This window comes from Brassica oleracea, chromosome C3, assembly GCF_000695525.1.
Source record: "Brassica oleracea var. oleracea cultivar TO1000 chromosome C3, BOL, whole genome shotgun sequence".
In the NCBI taxonomy this organism is placed as follows: domain Eukaryota; kingdom Viridiplantae; phylum Streptophyta; class Magnoliopsida; order Brassicales; family Brassicaceae; genus Brassica; species Brassica oleracea.
Window position 1 is genome coordinate 3,743,514 of NC_027750.1, and position 21,915 is coordinate 3,765,428.

The 21,915-nt window shown below is 39.2% G+C and overlaps 2 protein-coding genes and 1 pseudogene across 2 annotated transcripts; 2 read left to right on the forward strand and 1 right to left on the reverse strand.

Moving 5' to 3' along the window:
* The first annotated feature begins 3,728 nt into the window (after positions 1-3,728).
* On the forward strand, positions 3,729-4,386 carry LOC106334192 (basic leucine zipper 43-like). The gene has a single exon (XM_013772513.1). It carries the CDS (start codon positions 3,729-3,731, stop codon positions 4,305-4,307), a length of 579 nt encoding a protein of 192 aa, XP_013627967.1. The 3' UTR covers positions 4,308-4,386.
* A 1,309-nt stretch (positions 4,387-5,695) lies between these two features.
* On the reverse strand, positions 5,696-6,175 carry LOC106329681. The gene has a single exon (XM_013768352.1). It carries the CDS (start codon positions 6,173-6,175, stop codon positions 5,696-5,698), a length of 480 nt encoding a protein of 159 aa, XP_013623806.1.
* Positions 6,176-6,973: 798 nt separating this feature from the next.
* LOC106329682 lies at positions 6,974-9,776 on the forward strand (annotated as a pseudogene).
* Positions 9,777-21,915: the final 12,139 nt, after the last annotated feature.

Here is a 21,915-nt window from a genome sequence, read left to right on the forward strand (position 1 = left end):
TTGTGCGAACCTGTGAGGAAAATACTTCGACGATGGCAAGATATCAAAGTTGCGATAACTAAATGAGACACACAATTTTTACGTGGAAAACCTCCTCGATGTGAGAAGGAAAAACCACGGGACCGTAGTCCACTCAAAAATCCACTATATAAATGGTATGAGTACAACCACGTCCTCCCTGTTCAACAGCCTGAACAGAACAGAGACACTAGCTTCAAAGAGCTATCTCCAACACAAACAACAACAACAAGAGAGCAACACAAAGCTTCAAAACCGGCAGCAACCAAACGACCTCAGCTCACAAAGATTCCGGATTATTATTTTTTAACAATGATTTTATACAAAGCCAAAGTAGACCTTTAATTAAATAAAGTAATAAAGTATATTATCTTTTTATTCGTACTTATATGCATGCACTCATATGTATTTTGGTGATAAATAAAGAATATAGAGAAAAATACTAGGAGTACATCTTATCTATTTATTTAGTTTTCACTATCTAAACCACATTAGCAGCCCTACTAATTAATAATGTCGTTAAGCAAACCTAATCACGAAGTTAACCGTCAAAACTATTAACAAAAATATATCTGAACTGAAAGCATACAATAATCAAAGGTGTAAACTTACGATATGGTCCACATTTTTAATCAATTTAGAATGTCTGCATAATATGTATTTATTTAGTAAGATAACTAACTATATGCAATTGTTTTGAAAATAGCATATTCTAGACTTGTGGAACTCTCACTTATGACATCCATTGGACAATGAGAGATCCAAAGATAATATTAAATTTGTGGCAAATAAATAAAGTAAAGTAGGTCTTCAGTATGTATAATAAATAAATATGTAAATGGACCAGCTCTGTTTATTACAGTTGTCATTTGTCAATCCAGTACAAAGTATCAAAAAACATTGTGGAATTGTAAGGTTTATTATTTCAAATGAACTCAACGTTCCGAAAAGAAAAAATCATGAAACTATATAACATTTTTTAGAACTAAACACTATACTTATTTGTTTCAGAAAAAAAAAAACACTATCCTTATACAACAACAACTTAAACTAGATTGCTACCTTGATTTCAACCGAAGCATGGTATAGATATGTCCCCAAGTCGAATGCATTATCATTTTCAACATTATAATATTCTAGATTTCAAAAATGCATGTGTATATTTTAGGAACATATCATCTAACTTTGAGATAAGAAGAGACTGAACAGGTGTTTGTGTTTATTTTAATTTGGTTTAAGGATTTTTCTTGTGAAGAGATTTAGTGGTACTTGTAGGAAACAAATGCATGAATACATAAGAAGGAATTAATATGTTTTGTTTTCGAAACCAAGTAACAAATATAAATAGATACATTTAAAACTTTTTAATAAAGCAGCCATTAATAGAACTAAAATAAGATTTCTGGACTGAAAATTTTATTAGATTTTGAGAGCCGATCACAATTTTGTCTTGCTCTGGATGGTTTATTTTAACTAACTGTCAATTACTAATATTTGTAAAACAAGGTACATATTTTAACAAACTGTCAAGGATCCCTTTTAAAGTACAAAACAAACTTATTACTAAAAACCTTATATTCAAATCTTGAAGTATTTAAAAACTAAGAACAACAATATGTAGAGATTCGATTAATATACACAGTCGACAAATCGCCCTAGTGGTTTTATCCAAAATTACAAAGCGTAATTAAAATACCAATTGTATTGTCAGAAGGTTGACGGTTAGAAATTTGTTTTTACTGTAAATTAGAAGGGAAAACATAAATGTATATGGCTTTTATTAATTGTTTTCAATATCTCTATTCAATTTATTCATGTTTTTTAACAACTGTTAAAACTTTATCGATTCATCAAATATATATTATTATATAAAAAAGAATATATATATATATATATATTATTATATGAAATCATTAAACATGTGAGAGGAACTAACCACAGTTTTTAGTTACAGCGGCAGTTTACTTTAAGCAACAATAATCTCTCGGTCAGATTACAGACAACGAAAGATCAACTTTATCATTAAAACATATGTAACGACAATTTTTGAAGAAGAGGAATGTGTACACGTGTGGATGTGAAGTTATGAGCATTGAACAGGTTATAGATACAAGTAAAGCTCACGATTACATCAATAAATAAATAACAATATATAGATGCTGTTCGGTTATAAAATCTCGATCAATCTCCTTCATGTTTGCTATTCAAAAAACGACTGTTAATTGTATAATATATCGATACAAATTTCGTTTAGTTAAGATCGATTGATATACATTTTTGTTTTGATTGATATACACTTTTTCTTTTGGTTTAAGGCTGTATAAGCATGCATTGTCTTATATGCAAGCATTCGTTTCCCCCATCGGACAGATAGTCGCAGCAATTTTGCTCTTCTTGAGCTATCCTTTAGCAATGTGTGTTATGTTTAGCAATAAGCGTATTGTGCCGTAAGCCTGTTGAGTTTAGATCGATTGAATATTCGAATGTATATTATTTAATCGCGTGAGGGACAAGAAAAACGATCTGGAGTATAAAACCATGCATATTTATCGGTCTGAAAATTGTAGACTAGTCTAATAATTTCCATTATTAGTACGTAGTGAAATACTAATATATTACTTGGTAAATAGTCATAACTATGTATTAGTAACCAAGAACCATTAAAAGAGACATTGAGGTATTTACACAATATGATCAAATGTCAAAATTGAGCTGCATATGCCTTCATTTAGCTACATTACGTGCGTGAGCTACATAGAACGTTCTACAGAACTTTTTTTGCCAAGATACATAAACTGTAGCTAAAAGTCTAAACCATGCATCTAAGTGTAGTACTAACTAATAATTTACATGTTACGTACAGATATTGGTACACTCATCTTTTTAATAGTTTATAGTTGTGAAAATAAATGTGAACTGAAGTAGGTGTTTGGTCTAGTTTGTCGATAAGTGATAACGTCGAAGTCTCATTATGAGATGCGATGTTTTTTTTTTTTTGAAAAAATATGAGATGCGATGTTTTGTATAAAACTTTAGAACCAAAGCGCCTTCTCTTATACTCCATTTGTAAATATAACAACAACTTGCCACTTGGTTACTAAGCTAATCGTATCATGATCGATGCACCACATCCATGTGTCACAACTCATACACTAATATACACCCATATATATAAGCTGTGTGTATGATACACCATGAAAGCACTCATTATCAGGTTACGATGGAACATAAGGCATGCGTTTTCCATAATAAATTAATTTTCATGCATTAACCGATCGATGAATAAATAATATACATGTAAATGGGATCAGCTTATAAATTATAATACTACTTCAACTTGATTATCTTTTTTTTTTTTCGCAGAAACTTCAACCTGTTTATCATGTCAGACTCATAACTATACTTTTTACACGAAAAAAAAAACATCCTCTTTAGTGTCCACGACACTTGTAGATTTATATGCCAGCCATTAAAAAAGCTAAACAAATATTCTTCGCAATAACTTAAAGAAAGAAAACATGCCAATGGTCATGTAGAAGAAGACATAATCTAACATATTTTTCAAAAGCAAAATCCTTGAAAGTGTCACGAAAGCACCAATTTACAAAAAGTGTGGTCCACTTCAATGCCTTTCTATCAGCCCCTTAATTCTCAGCCAATCTCTACCATAACCTCACCCTCTTTGCGATCTAACTAGAGAGAAATTGACCATGCATCCAGACTATGATAGTTCAAGTATAAAGAACATGCAACAACAAAACTACTTCCACTTAAACCACTATTACAGCAACTTAAACCCCTCAACCAATAACAATCTCAATCTTATCTCATACCCTCAAATGCAAGAACTCAATAATCTACAATCTCCGGCAAGCCACAACTCTACCACGTCCGATGAAGCAACTGAAGATGTATTCGTCATCAACGAGAGAAAGCAAAGGCGTATGGTATCCAACAGAGAATCAGCAAGAAGGTCAAGAATGAGGAAGCAAAGACACTTAGATGAGCTCTTATCCCAAGTTGCTTGGCTTCGAAGCGAGAATCACCAGATTTTAGACAAGCTTAACAAAGCCTCGGATAGCAATGATCTTGTTCTTCAAGAGAACGTGATTCTAAAAGAGGAAAACTTGGAACTTCGTCAAGTAATCACATCTATGAAGAAGCTTGGAGGAGCAGAAGGAGGAAGCACAAGTTTCCATGAAAGATATTGTTCTTCTTCCTTGGATCATGACTTGGATCAAGACTTCTCTTGTATTACAAATGATCCAAAGACTCATCATCCGTCATGAGCTGTTGTGATCGAACTTTAAGTTTCCGAGACTATATTTTTCTAGGCTGAGAATAAAGCTGAGTTCTTATGTATTTTTCACTGAGCTAGCTAGCACCGTTGAGACATTACTTTTTAACGGTTTAACTACGTACTAAAGTTTGCGTTATCTTTTGATGAATAGTGAATTTGAATATTACTTCTATCTATTGTACTTTGTATAAACAAAAAAAAAGAAGATAACTGGAGATGATGGCTATTACTTCTTTCACTTGAAGATGATATTGGACGGTCCAGGAGGATAATGACAAGTCTCCGGTCTGATATGAACGTTAGCTACTTGGTGAGCTTTTACGATTGTTACATGTTCAAACTGTATCTTATTTCTCTGGACCTTACATCTATGACTATGCGGTTGATATGGATTAGTGAACTCATATCAAAGATTAATTTATTGGTCCAAATCACTCATTGAAGATTGAAACGTATACTCACATGACCAGGGCCGGCTTAGATAGGGGGGCGAGCGGTGCGACCGCCCCGGGCCCAATCCGTTGTCCCCCTATTTCTTAATAGATAAGGATCCAATTTAAAAAAAAAACATGTATTTTTATATTAAAAATATAAAAGGGGTCCAATTTTTTTTATATGAAAGTACTTTTTTTATTTCCATAGATTTATTTTTAAAAATACTTCTGATATTTTGAAAAAAAACATATATCTATCAGATTTTTTTTTTAAAAAAACAAAAGTTGGAAATTAAAATTTTTTTTTGCCCCAGAGCCCATGACACTATTGAGCCGGCCCTGCACATGACATAGGCATCCCAGCTTGTAGTTGTTATCAACGATGCTGAAATAAAAGGCAATAATGCGCATATAGAAGATGATTGATCATTTTCTTTATGCTAAATATACGTAATTTTTTTACAAATCCAATTTTATATCATAGATATATTTATAAAGGCTACTCTGTCTTGCGTGAAGAGAGTTGGTGGTACTTATGTGTCTTCGTTTCTTTTCCTATGTACGTATACATAAATACATTGTTTTTGCTCCCAAGTATATATACGTGTAGAATATAATTTCTATCATTTAGTTTCTTGTTTACAACTTTAAAATTATATCACCAATTATATACCATCCAATATCATCTTCAAGTGAAAGAAGTAATAGCCATCATCTCCAGTTATCTTCTTTTTTTTTTGTTTATACAAAGTACAATAGATAGAAGTAATATTCAAATTCACTATTCATCAAAAGATAACGCAAACTTTAGTACGTAGTTAAACCGTTAAAAAGTAATGTCTCAACGGTGCTAGCTAGCTCAGTGAAAAATACATAAGAACTCAGCTTTATTCTCAGCCTAGAAAAATATAGTCTCGGAAACTTAAAGTTCGATCACAACAGCTCATGACGGATGATGAGTCTTTGGATCATTTGTAATACAAGAGAAGTCTTGATCCAAGTCATGATCCAAGGAAGAAGAACAATATCTTTCATGGAAACTTGTGCTTCCTCCTTCTGCTCCTCCAAGCTTCTTCATAGATGTGATTACTTGACGAAGTTCCAAGTTTTCCTCTTTTAGAATCACGTTCTCTTGAAGAACAAGATCATTGCTATCCGAGGCTTTGTTAAGCTTGTCTAAAATCTGGTGATTCTCGCTTCGAAGCCAAGCAACTTGGAATACATCTTCAGTTGCTTCATCGGACGTGGTAGAGTTGTGGCTTGCCGGAGATTGTAGATTATTGAGTTCTTGCATTTGAGGGTATGAGATAAGATTGAGATTGTTATTGGTTGAAGGGTTTAAGTTGCTGTAATAGTGGTTTAAGTGGAAGTAGTCTTGTTGTTGCATGTTGTTTATACTTGAACTATCATAGTCTGGATGCATGGTCAATTTCTCTCTAGTTAGATCGCAAAGAGGGTGAGGTTATGGTAGAGATTGGCTGAGAATTAAGGGGCTGATAGAAAGGCATTGAAGTGGACCACACTTTTTGTAAATTGGTGCTTTCGTGACACTTTCAAGGATTTTGCTTTTGAAAAATATGTTAGATTATGTCTTCTTCTACATGACCATTGGCATGTTTTCTTTCTTTAAGTTATTGCGAAGAATATTTGTTTAGCTTTTTTAATGGCTGGCATATAAATCTACAAGTGTCGTGGACACTAAAGAGGATGTTTTTTTTTTCGTGTAAAAAGTATAGTTATGAGTCTGACATCGAAAATTATATTCATCATGCCGAAAATTCCATTATTTCTTAAGCAATATAGACATGCAGTTTAAAAGTCTCAACTTCCATATTCCCTTCACGTTAATTTGTGACTTTTACTCTTTTTTTTTTCTAAAGCCACAGCCAATATTTTTTTGTAAAGTCATTATAAGTTTAAAAGTGTTCACAGTCAAAGTCCTAAACAATCTTCACCTTCCCGCCGTCAGAAGTTTGCCTCTCTCTCTAAACAAGGTTAGATTACCATTGCAGTTGTCCCCTCTCTCTCTTTTGTGTAAGCGTTTAGATTTAATTTTCAATGAAAGCGGCTAGTGAGTATTCCAGAGTTTTTGGCGATAATCCCGAGCTAGGGTTTCGTTTCTGAGCTATATTTTTAGTGATAGGGTTGTTGGAACTTTATATCAAAGCTTAAAGCGTTTTTGTTTGGTTGGTGATTTCGTTTTGTGAGCAGGTCAGAAGATATGAAAGAGAAAAAGAATGCAGACGATAGAATCATCAACAACAATATATTGATGATATCTGATGTTGATGCGAGGGATGACGATTTCCATGCCGATGATGTGTTGCACGAGGATTTTGAGAAGCAGAAAGAAGGCAGCAGATTGAATATAAGTCGAGAGATTCAGGGAAGTGAAAGAAAATCCAAGGAAGCAAGTTGTGTTTCACCTACAAGTTCGTTACCTCCTGCTCCCCCAGTACTAGGCCTTGGGATTGGTGCTCCTCTTTTGAAACCCACTCCACGACGTGTTCCTCGCCGTATCAATGGCAACGTGTCTCAGCATGCAGAGGACCCTACCACTACCACCGATGAGACCAGTGAGAAGCTACAACTGATTAGGGTCAAGTTTCTGAGGCTTTCACACAGATTAGGGCAAACTCCACGTAACGTTGTTGTTGCTCAGTGTTTGTATTGGCTTGGATTGCCTGAGCTGTCTAGGGGAATAAGCAGTCGTGTTGGTGCCTTAATTAGTATTAATCGTGCCATTTACATGGCGGAACAGCTTGAGGCAGCTGGCGGACAGGATCCGCTTGATTTTTCTTGTACGATTATGTTGCTCGGTAAAACCGGTGTTGGCAAGAGTGCTACGATTAATTCTATTTTCGATGATGATCATCAAGTGAAGAAGATGTGTACCACCGATGCATTCCAGATGGGGACGAAGAGGGTTCAGCTTGTTGAGGGTTTTGTTCAGGGAATCAAAGTCCGGGTGATCGACACTCCAGGCCTCTCACCATCATGGTTTGATCAACACAAAGAACGTGAAAACCCTCAAGTCTATTAGGGCTTTCATCAAAAAAAGCCCACCGGATGTTGTATTATATCTCGATAGGTTGGATACGCAAACGCAAAGCATAGATGACGACATGCTTCTTTTGCGCACCATTACCCATGTTCTTGGACCGTCGATATGGTCTAACGCCATCGTGGGTTTGACTCACGCCGCTTCCGCTCCACCAGATGGCGCTGCCTCTAGCTACGACATGTTTGTAACACGACGTTGTCTTGCCATTCAGCTGGACATTCGCCAAGCAGCTGGAGATGTGCGGCTCGTGAACCCTCATGTGTCTTTAGTTGAGAACCACCCTGCTTGCAGAACGAACCGGGCGGGTCAGAAAGTGTTACCGAATGGCCAAGCGTGGAAGCCTCATTTGCTGTTACTCTCGTTTGCATCCAAGATTCTAGCAGAAGCAAATGCTCTTCTGAAATTACTAGATGGTGGTAATAATAATAGTCCAGCCGGAAGACCATTAGCTCGATCCAAGGCTCAACCACTGTCATTTTTTCTCTCATCTCTTCTGGAATCGAGACCGCCTCAATTGCCGTCTGATGACGAAGACCATGAATCATATCAGCTTCCTCCTCCTTTTAAGCGATTGACTGAAGCTGAGATTTCTAGGCTTAGTAAATCTCAGAAGAAGCAATATCGTGTTGAGTTTGAGCACCAGGCGGACCTAGAGATGGAAGCGGAAAAGGAGAGACGACGACCTCGTATTATTCTTCCACCTATCAGGCTAGTACCTATACCGATATGGTATGACACTAACAATCATCCTGTTCGTTCCTATCCACCTATTGAAATCTCCAACCCGTGCCTAATCGTTGGGCCAGTCCTGGTAACTCCAGGGTGGGATCATGATATTGGCTATAATGGTCTAACTACTGAAGGGGGTTGGGCTAATGTTAAAAAAAATATATATATGTCTTACGAGGGCCAAATGACAGAGAACCTCAAGAAAGGTGCAAACGTGCAGCTGGCAATGGCCAGCTTGGTTGTACATGGAGAGGAGGGTAATAGATCAACCGCCCTAGGTTTTGAGATGCAAAAAAATACTGGGGATGAATTGTCTTGCACTCTTCAAAGTCATACCGATTTTAGGAAACACAAAGCTGCGGCTGGTCTCGCTGTGACGCTCTTGGGTGATTCGGTGTCTGCGGGGGTGAAAGCAGAACGTAAGTTGATTGCTAATAAAATGTTCGGAATGGATGTGTATGGTGGTGGGGCAATGACTAGTCGAGGTGATGCTGCTTATGGGGGTAGTTTAGAAGCTCAGTGGCTTGGTAGGTTTTTTTCTACACTGGGACTTTTTGTGGTGGCTGGGCATCGGGGTCTTGCTATCGGAGGGAAAATACAGACCCAAGTGCCCATAGGACGTTCATCTGGTCTAACTGCTTGTGCTAATCTGAACAGCAGAGGGGCAGCGCAAGTAAGCATCCGGGCAAACATCTTTGAACAGCTCGAACATGCTATGGCTATACTTGTTCCTCTGTTTAAGAAGCTACTTAGTTATTATTCTCCTTGTTCATCTGGTCTAACTGCTTGTGCTAATCTGAATAGCAGAGGGGCAGCGCAAGTAAGCATCCGGTCAAACATCTTTGAACAGCTCGAACATGCTATGGCCGCATTTGTTCCTCTGTTTAAGAAGCTACTTAGTTATTATTCTCCTTGTTCATCTGGTCTAACTGCTTGTGCTAATCTGAATAGCAGAGGGGCAGCGCAAGTAAGCATCCGGTCAAACATCTTTGAACAGCTCGAACATGCTATGGCCGCATTTGTTCCTCTGTTTAAGAAGCTACTTAGTTATTATTCTCCTTGTTCATCTGGTCTAACTGCTTGTGCTAATCTGAACAGCAGAGGGGCAGCGCAAGTAAACATCCCGACAAACATCTTTGAACAGCTCGAACATGCTATGCCCGCACTTGTTCCTCTGCTTAAGAAGCTACTTAGAGCAGGATTATTGAAGTTTCTTATGAAGAGTATTTAATGTTTTTAAGAGCAAAAATAAAAAGAATTAGCTATTTATTGAAAAACCGTTTAGTGAAAGGTGAGAGGTTTTTTCTCTCTAGGTGACCCCCCTGTGGGCTTAAGAATTTGCACTCTTCCGCACTTTTCCGTGTTCCTTTTATATAATTAATGACTGATTTGTTAAGGATTTTGCTGTATGTAGTTGATAATATTATCCATTGGGTTTGTCAATGATGGTCTTTAGGATTTAGTCACCACTGTTAAGCTGATGAATTCTCTCAAAAGATACGTTGAGTGTTATAAAATCCATATGAATTTAGCCGCCAGAGTGGCATAATACATATTCTTCTTGAGCCCATAAAATGGATCTCACTCATTCACCGAAGCCAGAAGTGTGACAAAGTTATCAGACCACCAGAAAATGTAGTCTTGTGTAGCACAACCTTATATACCATGCAAGCAAATCAAAGATATCTCCGGATGCATATAATACTGGCATTATCATCAACAATGAACTTGAAGGTAGTTGAGTTTCTACGATTTAACCACAAAATTAAACAAGTTTAAGAACTAGCGAATATCTAAGTGCGAAACGAATGTGAATATTATTGTGACGGATTCGAGATATCAAGTGAAAGTGGATAAAAAGTGATTGCCTTTTGCCAAATTTTCCATAGATAATTTCTCAGAGCCATGTATGTATCATTCTTTTGATCTTAGGACACTTGAAAACCTTCTAACTGATAATCAATATGACTTTTGTGTGTCCCATTGTATCTTCTTAATATATAGATCAACCAATGAAGTAAATACTGATTAAAGAAATAGTGAAAGAATTAGTATATAACAATGACCAAGGGGTCTTAACAAGCTATTTCAAATCCAATATGTATACATAAAGATTACAACTCACTCTTAATAGTTTTCTATGACTTTGGATGACAATCAATAATGAGCACCACACATTGTAATTGCAATGCAACACCACCAGCTAATACTACAGTCCTGAGCCAGCTATCATCACTAGTAAGGGGTGATGCATTATAGTGTGACTGCCTTGGTGGTGTGCAATTCTTCTCCACATGAGAGACATTAATAATCTACTCCCTCTCTTTATTAAGTTTAGCTGCTTCTTCTTCCACCAGTCTTTGCTCTGTTTGAAGACTCTTGCGAGTTTCTTCAATGGATGATATAGAGTCTTCTAGTTCCTCCTTTCTTGATCTCAGTTTCTCAAGGTCTCCAACGTCCAGCCCACATAACAGAAGACGTGACTGATATACAGAATCTACGCTTGCAGAGAAAATGTCCACCATACCTTGAGGAATACCACCGGTAGTGATTGTCCGGTGTCCAAAAATCAGTACTGCTGCAAAGCAATCGCGTTCACATCATACTGCTGCAAAGCAATCTTTCCAACTGCCCGAATTGATTCCCTTGCAATTTCAATATCAACGTTTGCAGCATACTCGCACAGTTCCGTCACTGAGTGGAAAGAAAATCACGAAACAATCACATTAAAGAGCCAAAAACGAACCGCTTTCTCATTCCAGATTCCATATAATATGAAACAATACCAATTTCGTAAGTGTTTGCTTTCATTTGCAATAGCAGTCAACATCTCAAGCTTCAACTTTTAATCCAGTTACAGCAATTGTTAGCTGTTATTGTCCTTTAGACCACTCTCCAAGGGACCAAGCAGATACTCAACACTGTAAGGAACACAAACTCCTCCACGGATCATAGGGTCCTCATCTTTGCAATCGCTTTGGCATAAAGGTAAAATGATAACACATCTTCTTGAGCACATGGCCATTGGACGAGACGTCAATGCCGCTTTGAATCATCGAGCTCCTTCAGATATGTACAGATTATAGTTTCAGTTTCAGGCTTCGTTTGACTTAATCGAGATCAGATTATCGCACATACACATCGATCGGATATCTGAAACTAGATCAATTGTGATCGAATCGTAAAACCGATCGCTGATTCTTATCTAATGAATGGAGGGAAGCAAAGCTATGTTGATCGATAGGGGGTTACCCTGAAGGTTGAGACGGTGACGGATAACGCGCCGAAGCAGCTGGAGGAGGCAACGTTTGATATGGTTGCGGTTGAGATGTGATTAGGATTTTTTTACGCCCGCCGGAGCAGAAACCACAAGATCAAGATGTCACCCGATCGGAGAGAATCCCACAGAGATGAGATGCTAATGTAGAGAGAGAGAGAGAGAGAGAGATTTTGGTTCACTGGTGCATCGAGAGGTGGGAGAAGATGCCAACGACCCGATTTGCTATGTACTCCTCCTACTTATTATTTTTTTCCTAATTCCCCCCTTTACTATCTATTTTGCTACTTATTATTTCATTTCTCTTTATTGGATTTTGTTTATTGTATATCAAACCAGCATGAGAAATTTGTCTTTAAACCGTGGAAATTCACAAAAACAAATTTGACTAGATAAGGGATGCTTGTTAATTACTTAAAACTTTTTGGCTCTAAATGAAACGAAACATTATTTCGTCTCTTTCTGATCAGAATCATAAAAACTTAAGCACAAAGAACTTAAAACCTTAAGCACATATAGTTATTAAAACCTTAAGCACAAAGAAGAACGAGCTTAAGGTAAATCGACGAGGAACAGAACGACGCCAACCAGAACTAAGAAGGAGATTGGGTTTACGTAATAGAATGATCTTGCACGGCGGTTGTAACGGTGCGGCGAGGGGGAGCTCGGGTAGGTTTGGAAGCGGGTCTCTATCTTCGTCGGTTTCTTGTCGCTCCAGGAGAGTGCCGGAAACTTGTTGCTCGGTTGGAAGGACAAAGCTTCTGGTAGAATAGGACGACTGTTGCGCTTGTTTCTCCACGGGAAGAGCATGGGGCGGTCGGAGGGAGGAGGTAGAGCGGGGGAGGGGGAGTGACAGGGAGGGTGAGAGGGCGAATCATTGTTGCCATTTTGAGAAACTCTAGGACTTTTTGATCGCTCTCTGTTTTTTGTAAGATGCTCTGAGTTTTGTCTCTGTGGGGAAGGAGGGTGAGAGAGTGTGATATATGCGTGTCCATGTCACGTGCAAGTTTTCCTCCTCTGCAAGCTGATGATATTTTACCGATTTGCCATCAAACTGTCGTTTGCCAGATCTGTTCGTCTGTGCTCGGCAACAAAGGAAAGGGGGGCGATGGATTGACGCCACGTGTTTTCTCTTTCCAAACTTCTAACAAATTAACGGTGATAAGGTAAACTTAGTAAAGTTAAATCAGCCGTAGTGAATAAACGTTTGTGCACACGGCGTGAGCGGTTATTACTTCCGTTATACTCTATTAAAGGCTACTACTATAGAGTCTAGAGGCGAGACCCACTACCACACGTGTGAGAGTATACCATGTAAGTCGTATTTTATTCACTATCTGACAAAACTAAACGTTCTCGCAAAATCAAAACCAAAGCATTAATGTTTGCCTCTCTCTCTTCTCCAACAATTATTCATTTTTCAAACATAAATTTATAAGAAAATATTCCTGTAAATCAAATTTGATTTACAGGCCGTCGTACGGCCGGCGCGTGAGCGTCCGTGCCGTCGTCGGGACCTTTGTTTCTGGTGAATAATGATCGCATGTGTTCCTCTTCGCCGCTTCTCATCACCGATAGCCTTGTCGGAGCTATGAAGTTTGTCTCCTTCCTTTTCGGTCGCGAGTAGTTTGGAGTAAAGACGCGTCGGTGTTGTGTTCCAGGGCGTGGAGGTTTCGGCTCTTTTACGCAAGTGGTTGTGGTCCGAGCGATGGAGGCTCTCTCAGCTCCTTCGACGTCGGTTTAGGTACCCGTCGTGGCTCCTGTTACGATAAAGGAGAACGGTCGGCTGCAGTTTCCGCGTCGCCATACTCTTCGGTTGACGGCGGCTCTGTGTTGTTTTTTATGTTCGGTTTTATATGCGGTTTCTCGTTCTGTGCCTTAGGCTCGTACGGTTTGGTTCCGACGAGGTAGAGGCGCAGATGGAAAGGGTCCATGGTGTAAGCGATGAAGTGGTAGTCGGTTGAGTAGAGAAGCTCTTCGACGGTGTTTTAAGATGGTTTCACGCGAAGTCTTCTTCTCGGTGTTGGCGTTGATTAGTGGTGGAGGAGATCTCGCAGGTGCGATTGAATCACTCTGATTAAGGAATCACCTGAGTCGAGACGTTTGCGGTGAAGAAGTGTTGGAGTGGTTGGCCTCCGGAGAGTTTTGGCGGTACGGAGGAGAGTTGCATGCGGCGGCAGCACTCTTCGTTTCTAGGGTTTTCAATGTTTGGGCCTTTGGACCGTATTTCGAGTGTGTTTGGGCTGGTGGTCCGGTTGTATGTGGGCTTCACCCCTTTTGTATCTTTGCTGGGCTCGGCCCGTTTCATTAATAAAATTGACGGAAAAAAAAAAGCATTAATGTTTCTTTTTTGATATATCCGTATTTTTCTTTGTATCAAAAGAAAAAAAAAAAAGCAAATGTCCAGATATTTTATTTGGTTAGCTGTGACCGGATGTATACGGATATGACCTCGTCTAGGAAATGCACCAATCCACATTTTCTTTTGACATCAGATGTAGTGTACCGTGTTCTAATCAATTTTTTTTTCTTGGGAAATGTTATTGATTAATGCAACGCTAAGCTTTTGTTTTTGCATTCCGTTGTTCATAGTTGCACAAAAAGATTAGTGTAGTCGATTCTTTTTTCCTTAGCTTTTGTAACTAATGTATTACAGTGTCTATTAATAAAAACATAGCTACATCAACAACTTTCTAGGATAGCTCTGTAGGGATAGCGTCAGGTTCGAGATCTTAAAGTCGTGTCACCGCCGCAATTTTTTTCTTAATTTCTGACTAAAACGATGTCGTTTTAGTTTATGATAGGAATTGCACAGCCCATATAACACGAGCCCGTCTCTAAACCCAATTACTTATAACTTTTTGGCTCTAACGAAGACGAAACGACATGTTTAATTTTTTTTTTTTTACTGAACTTCTACATAGGTTTAATGTTTGTGGCAAAAACAAATTACAAACCAAAGCATTAATGTTTTTTTTTATTTGTAAATTTTATTTTTGTTCTACTGAATATAACTCAATTCAGATTAAAAAGGTTTATTCAACAAACCATAAAATAAATAATTTAATCGAATAAGCCTTAAAGTCTTTTATTCTACGCAAAACACAAAACTTTGATTACATTATTGTTTTATTGTCCCTTTTTTCTTTGGATAAAAAAAAAGAAAGCAAATGTCCAGATTTTCTCATGTAAACCACAAATACCACGTGTCTTTAATTTTCTCGTGTTCCACCATGCAATGAAGCATAACTTGAACCTGGCCTTGCTACAAAGTCTCCAGTACTGAACCATACAACTTAACATTTTTAATGTATTAGACATGTTTCTTTGCTAACCAATTAAATTAATCACATTTCAATATACAAGAGCATCATATACGGGGAACAGGAACTGTTTATTTAGTGGTCACCATACACTATACTTTTCATATGTGCGTTTCATCAAGACCGAACTTTATGAGAAACAAAACAAAAAGAGTGTGAAAAACACCTAAACGGCGATTAGGTTACCGGTCTTTCCGCCGCTAGTGTGGCCTCACGCCGGCTAGCGAGAAGCTAACCCTCCTTTTTCAGCCATGTCGATCCCCAACCCCTCTCCGTCGGCAAGCCACCCAATCGATCCAGGGGAGATTAGTCCGGTCAGAGTCTCGAGCCGCGAGAACCAACTTCTCAACCGTGAAATAGAGATGAAGCTCCAGTCCCCTCCTCTCCAGACAACGATTCCAGCCAGCCAAGGTCCCGTCTTATGCGGCGAGGTTTAAATCTTCTTTGCGGAATCTTCGTAAGATATCAAATCCATCCTTTCTGGAAGACGGGACTCCAGTTGTTCAAGCCCCGGAATCTGTTCTGCTCAAGACGTCTGAGATTTGGAAGGACCATTTGGTGGCGCACTTCCATGGTCGTCGTCCCTCAGTAAACAAGATCATTGCAGATCTAAACCCAGTTTGGGGGAAGTTCGGCAATATTACAGTCCGAACGGTATCTGACACTTGTGTTCTCATCTTCATCCCCTCTGTTCAGACCAGAGAATGGGTTCTTCAGGTCGGTTATTGGCAAGCGGATAGATGCGCCTTTTCGGTGTATCTATGGACTGCAAATGGAAATCTAGCAGCACAAGAACTTCTCTTTGCTCCGACATGGGTGGTCCTAAAGAATGTTCCCCCACAGTTGTACTCACTCGACGGTATAAGTGTGGTCGCAAGTGGTGTAGGAGAACCTCTACATACGGAGAAATCTCGCTTGGACCCCTATCACCTTGGAGACACCAAAGTTAAAGTTGAAATTGATCTATCAAAAACCCCTCCAGCAGTGGTTGAAGTAAGAGACTCACAAGGGAACTCGGTTCGGATAGATGTGGAATATCCGAGTTTACCCCCTAAGTGTATAAACTGCGGCAAGTTTGGTCATCTCTTGAACAGATGTAATAAACCCAAGTTGAAGATTCCTCAGAAGCAGAAGGAAGAGTCAGTGATCAGTGTCGTCAAAACTAAAGATGATCTGGTCGTGCCAATTCAGAGTACTGAAGGTGGAGTAGAAACACCAGTGGAAGTCTGTAAAGATGATATGAAGAGAGCTCGATCAAGATCTCGAAGAAGGTCCCGCTCCAGAGCTAAAGCTAAAGCGAGGGCTTTGAGTTCTCCACCTGAAAATAAGGCCCTTACCGACCTTGACACGCTTCAACTGGAAGAAAAAGACTCGAGTATGGAGGCAGTTATCAAAGGAAAGGAAAAGGAGGGGATTTTGAGGACAGATTCTGCTGTACCCGATGATGATTCAGGTAAAGGGTCTACCTCAGCTGGTGTTTTGGTCGACGATTTGGAAGAAGGTGAGATCAGTGAAGATTCAGTAGACTCTGACGATCAGAAAGAGGATAATATAATCAAGACAGATGAAAATATGAAGAAAGATGAGGAATCTTTGTGGATCACTAAACATTCCAAGAACTATAGGCGTGCTATAAGGTAGTTTCAGTATTGGAAAGTTAATGGTAAGGTTGGTCCTCCTCCTAAATCGGCGAAGCTTCTCGATCGAGATAACTACTCGGTTGAGGATTTGGTGCTCTGATTTTGCTCTGCGTTCTAAAAAACTTGTAAATATGAAGTTCTTTAGCTGGAATATTAGAGGTCTTAATGGAGTTGTCGTCAGAGAGTGGTACGGAGTTGGTTGCAGAGTCTTGGAACTTCGGTCGGGGCTTTGATAGAAACTCATGTTCAGGAGGAAAATTTTAATAATGTTCTAGGAGCAATCGCTCCAGGGTGGAGGGTTGATAATAATTACTCGGAGTCAGGAGGAGGAAGAATATGGCTTCTTTGGAAACCGTCTGTGTCTGTGGTGGTTTACGTGAAGACTGATCAGTTCATCCTCTGTGGTGTTTTAGACCCAGCTTCAGGTACAACTTGTACAGTAGCTTTCGTTTATGCTCATAACACTGAAGTAGAGCACCGCGAACTATGGAGGGACCTTATTACTATATCCAGAACCTCTATTGTTGCGACCTCTCCTTTGTTAGTGTTGGGAGACTTCAATCAAATAGTGACAGCAGCTGAGCATTTTTCCATGGTTCCCTACGATTTGCCTATAAGGGGTATGGAAGAGTTTCGGAACTGTCTGGAAGATACTGGTTTGTCGGACATGGAAATTAGAGGTACTTTCTTCTCATGGTCAAATAGGCGTCCTGAAGATCCCATTTTGCGCAAACTTGATAGAGTCCTTTGCTGCGAAAGGTGGAGGGAGAGATACCTAGAGTCTGTAAGTATGTTTGAACCACCAGGAGACTCTGATCATTGCCCGGTGGTGGTGAACCTTTCTTCGATTTCTCAGAGTCGAAAGTGCAGTTTTAAGTACTTCTCCTTCCTCTCTTCACACCCGAGTTTCTTCTCTGAGTTGTCAAAGACGTGGGAGGATCCTATCCCGGTTGGTTCGAGATTATTTTCCTTGGGCCAGAGGTTGAAAAAAGCTAAGGCTACATGTAGGAGGATAAACAAACAAGGCTTTGGTAACATTCAGCAACGGGCGAGTGAAGCTCTCAGCGCTCTGAAGGATATTCAGCTTCAACTATTGTCGGATCCTTCTGATTCTCTGTTCCGTATGGAATTTGTTGCACGAAGAAAGTGGCTGTTCTTTGAGGCAGCTCAAGAGATCTTCTTTAACAGGAAATCAAGGATTAGGTGGTTGGATTGTGGGGATACAAACTCTAAGTTCTTCTATAAGGCGGTGGTGGCTCATAAGGTCAGGAATGCGATATCTTATTTGCTGAATGCAGGCGGTCTTAGAGTGTTTAACCAAACCCAAATTAAGGATATGGTGGTGGCGTATTTCCAGAATCTTTTGGGTTCTGAGGATGTCACGTTGTTGGGTATTTCGGTTGAAGAGCTGAGGTCCCTAATACCGTATAGATGCCCTCAGAATATAGCAAAGAAACTCACCAGCTTACCTTCAGATGAAGAGGTCAAGTCTACTCTCTTTGTTATGCCAAAGAATAAGGCTCCTGATCCCGACGGATATTCAGCGGAGTTTTTCTGGGAGGCTTGGGAGATTGTAGGAAAAGATTTGACTGACGCAGTTAAAGAGTTCTTCGTAGCTGGTCGTATGTTGAGACAATTTAACACGACAGCTATTTCTCTCATCCCTAAGATAGTAGGAGCGGATCAGCTGCATCTGTTTAGGCCTATCTCACTTTGCTCCACGGTTTACAAGGTCATGGCTAGGCTTCTGAAGAAGAAGTTGAAGCTGTGTGTGGCGGAAATAGTGCAGAGAAATCAAGTTGGTTTTGTCCAAGATCGACTGTTGTGTGAGAATGTGCTATTGGCTACTGAATTAGTGAGGGATTTTAATGATCAGGGACCTACAACTAGAGGCTGCCTCAAGATAGATATCTCTAAAGCTTACGATAACCTCAGCTGGGATTTTCTTTTAAGTGTTTTGAAGGCAATAGAGTTCCCAGAGGTTTTTATTGGTTGGATAAAGGAGTGTGTCACCACGCCTGCTTATAGTATTGTGATTAATGGAGAACTACATGGTTTCTTCCTGGGCAAGAAAGGGCTTCGTCAAGGAGACCCAATCTCGTCTCTACTGTTTGTGATAGCTATGGATGTGCTCTCGAAGTTGTTGGATAAAAGAGCTATAGAGGGGAGGTTTGGGATTCACCCAGAGTGCGATGCGCCAATGATCACACACTTGAGCTTCGCTGACGATGTCCTAATTTTCTTTGATGGTACTGCTAGTTCTCTAAGAGGAATACTGGATATCCTAGATGAGTTTAGATTGATGTCGGGTCTGAAGATCAACCGCCAAAAATCAGAGCTTCTTCTAGATGGAGGGTCAGCTACTAGATGTCGCCTTATGGCTAATGATCTCGGAATAGCTCAAGGTGCTCTCCCGGAGTACCCCTTTCACCAAAAAAGATGACTAGAACCAATTTCCAACCGCTGATAGACAAGATTGCAGCGAGATTTAACTCATGGACAGTAAAGCACCTATCCTTTGCCGGTAGGTTCCAGCTAATACAAGCTGTCATTTATTCCACTATATCTTTCTGGGCGTCTATGTTTGTGATTCCTGCAGATTGTATAACTATTCTTGAGCGTATGTGTAATGCGTTCCTCTGGAGTGGTGCTCCAAACTCGGCTAGAAGTGCTAAGATTGCTTGGGAATCAGTATGCACCCCTAAAGATGCGGGAGGTCTGGGTTTGAAGCGTCTCGCAGATTGGAATAGAATTATGGGATTGAAATTGATTTGGCTAATCTTCACAGCTGGGGGTTCGTTGTGGGTCTCGTGGGTGAGGAGAAATTTGATTGCGAATGATAACTTCTGGAGTTTAAATCCTTCACGCAAAGGTAGCTGGGTTTGGAGATCCATTTGCAAGCTACAACCCATAGCGCGACCTATGGTGTATTGTGAAGTTGGATCAGGGATAACTGCGAGATTCTGGCATGACAACTGGACTTCGTTGGGTCCTCTAATTGAGCTGGTGGGAGAGAGGGGACCTCAAGTCACAGGTTTAAGCATTGATGCAGTTGTTGCAGATGCCTTAACTAGTGAGGGATGGTGGTTGGACAGGAGCAGGAGTAGGAATTCTATTATCACGTTTTTGAAGAGCTGTCTACCAAATGCTCAGGAGATTCTACAATCTGAAGCGGATGATACGTGTCTGGTACCCTGAGCCTGAGCGTGGTAATGGTTCTTTCTCAGCTACAATTACTTGGAGAGCACTTCATCAGGCGCCTACAGAGGTGTTCTGGCATAAAGCTATATGGTTCACAGGTAGGATTCCGAAGCATGCTTTTATTGCTTGGATTGCAGCGAGGAATAGAATGGTAACACGAGATAAACTCATCCGTTGGGGCCTCTCGGTACCACCGGCGTGTGTCCTCTGTTCGGGGAATTAGGAAAGCAGACATCATTTGTTTTTTGAATGCACATATAGTTCTCAGGTGTGGAGCTTTTTTCTATCACGTTTGAATCTAGTGCCTCTGCAGGATTTTGAAGGTGTTTTGAGATGGCTGATCATGCCAACAAGAGACAAAAATGTTGCGCTGATCATCAAGCTACTCTTCCAGGCAGTGGTCTATCTTTTGTGGAAGGAGAGAAACAAGAGAATTCATACTTCAGTTCAGAAACAACCGGGCATAATTATCTCTGAGATAAAGCAGCTAATCAGACTCAGACTTGATCCACTGGCTCGTAGGCAAGCTGTTCCTCCTGGACAATCATCAGTGCTAGCTACGTGGCTTTCTTTCTTTTGAATGACCAAGCTATCGTTTGTTCTTTTGGGTCACCCTATTATAATCCTTTATTATTTGCTCTTTTTCTTTCGTGTTGTTTTGTTTCGTGTGTTGTTCTGAGTTTTATGGTTTGCAACCTTATGAGTTTGATTAATAAAAGTAATCATTAAAAAAAAAAAAAAGACCGAATTTTATGATTTACGGATTAAAGAAATATTAAGTTTTACAAGCAAAATTGTGTGGATATATCTCAACCAGATGTTATGCCAATATATATTTTTGATGTAGTGCTTGCAAGAAGTAATAAAACATCAGTCCAAATTTTCAGAAGAAAGTTACTCCAGCAAACACATTTTAATACCAGTAAGTTACTAGAAAAAGATCAATAATGTAATATATTTTAGCCAACCGAAAAGGTAGTATGTTTCTTTGAACGAGTTTTTAAAAAGGGTGTATCACGAAGACTTTCTCATCCTCAAATCTCTTAAAAACACAAAGAGTTATAAGAACAACTTTTCTTATTAGCTTTAGAAACTACTCAAAACTAAAGCTGTCAATATGTTTCTCTCAGATCATATGGAACACCTCTCCATTAGACCTATATTTATATGAAAAACAATTTCCTTTAACATGTGGGATATGGAAAACACAAACCTAACCTAAATAGAAACTTCATTTTCCTATTTCTAGGTTTCCTTATTGTGTTTATCTTAACATATTAAACATCTAATAATATGTTAAGTTTCCACAAGTTTGGAATTATCCAACACATCCTAATACTCTCGTCCACACAGTTCTGATGGAATTCAGTTTATTAATGCTAATATAATAGCACTTATTTGTTTAACAACTCAAACTCACGTATGAAAACCATGACATCATTTATTACATCTAAGACCATTTGAAAAGTTGATACCATGCATCAAACCTCAATAAATCAATCATATTTTTCACTATCCGACATTAGCATTCAAAAAAGAATAATTTTGTAACCATGAAGATTTTGACCGTGAAACCTCTTGCAATAAATTTCCAACTCAATCAGAGCAGACAGTGAATTGGTTTCATACCAAAATGAGTAATGGTTTACGAGATATACTATTTACAAGTCAGACAACCTACAATGCATTCGAGCTGGTTCTAAATAAGCAAAATAATTATTTTCTCAAGGATTGTGTACCTCGAACACATATGAAAATCAAGAGATCATTCATTACATCTAAACAACACTAGGTCAGCCAGATTCTTCACCATCCGACACATATGCATTCAAAAAAGGATATCTTTGAAACCATGAAAAGTACTTTAACCGTGAAACCATTTGCTATTGATTCTCAACTTAACCAGAAAACGCGGCGAATTGGTTTCAT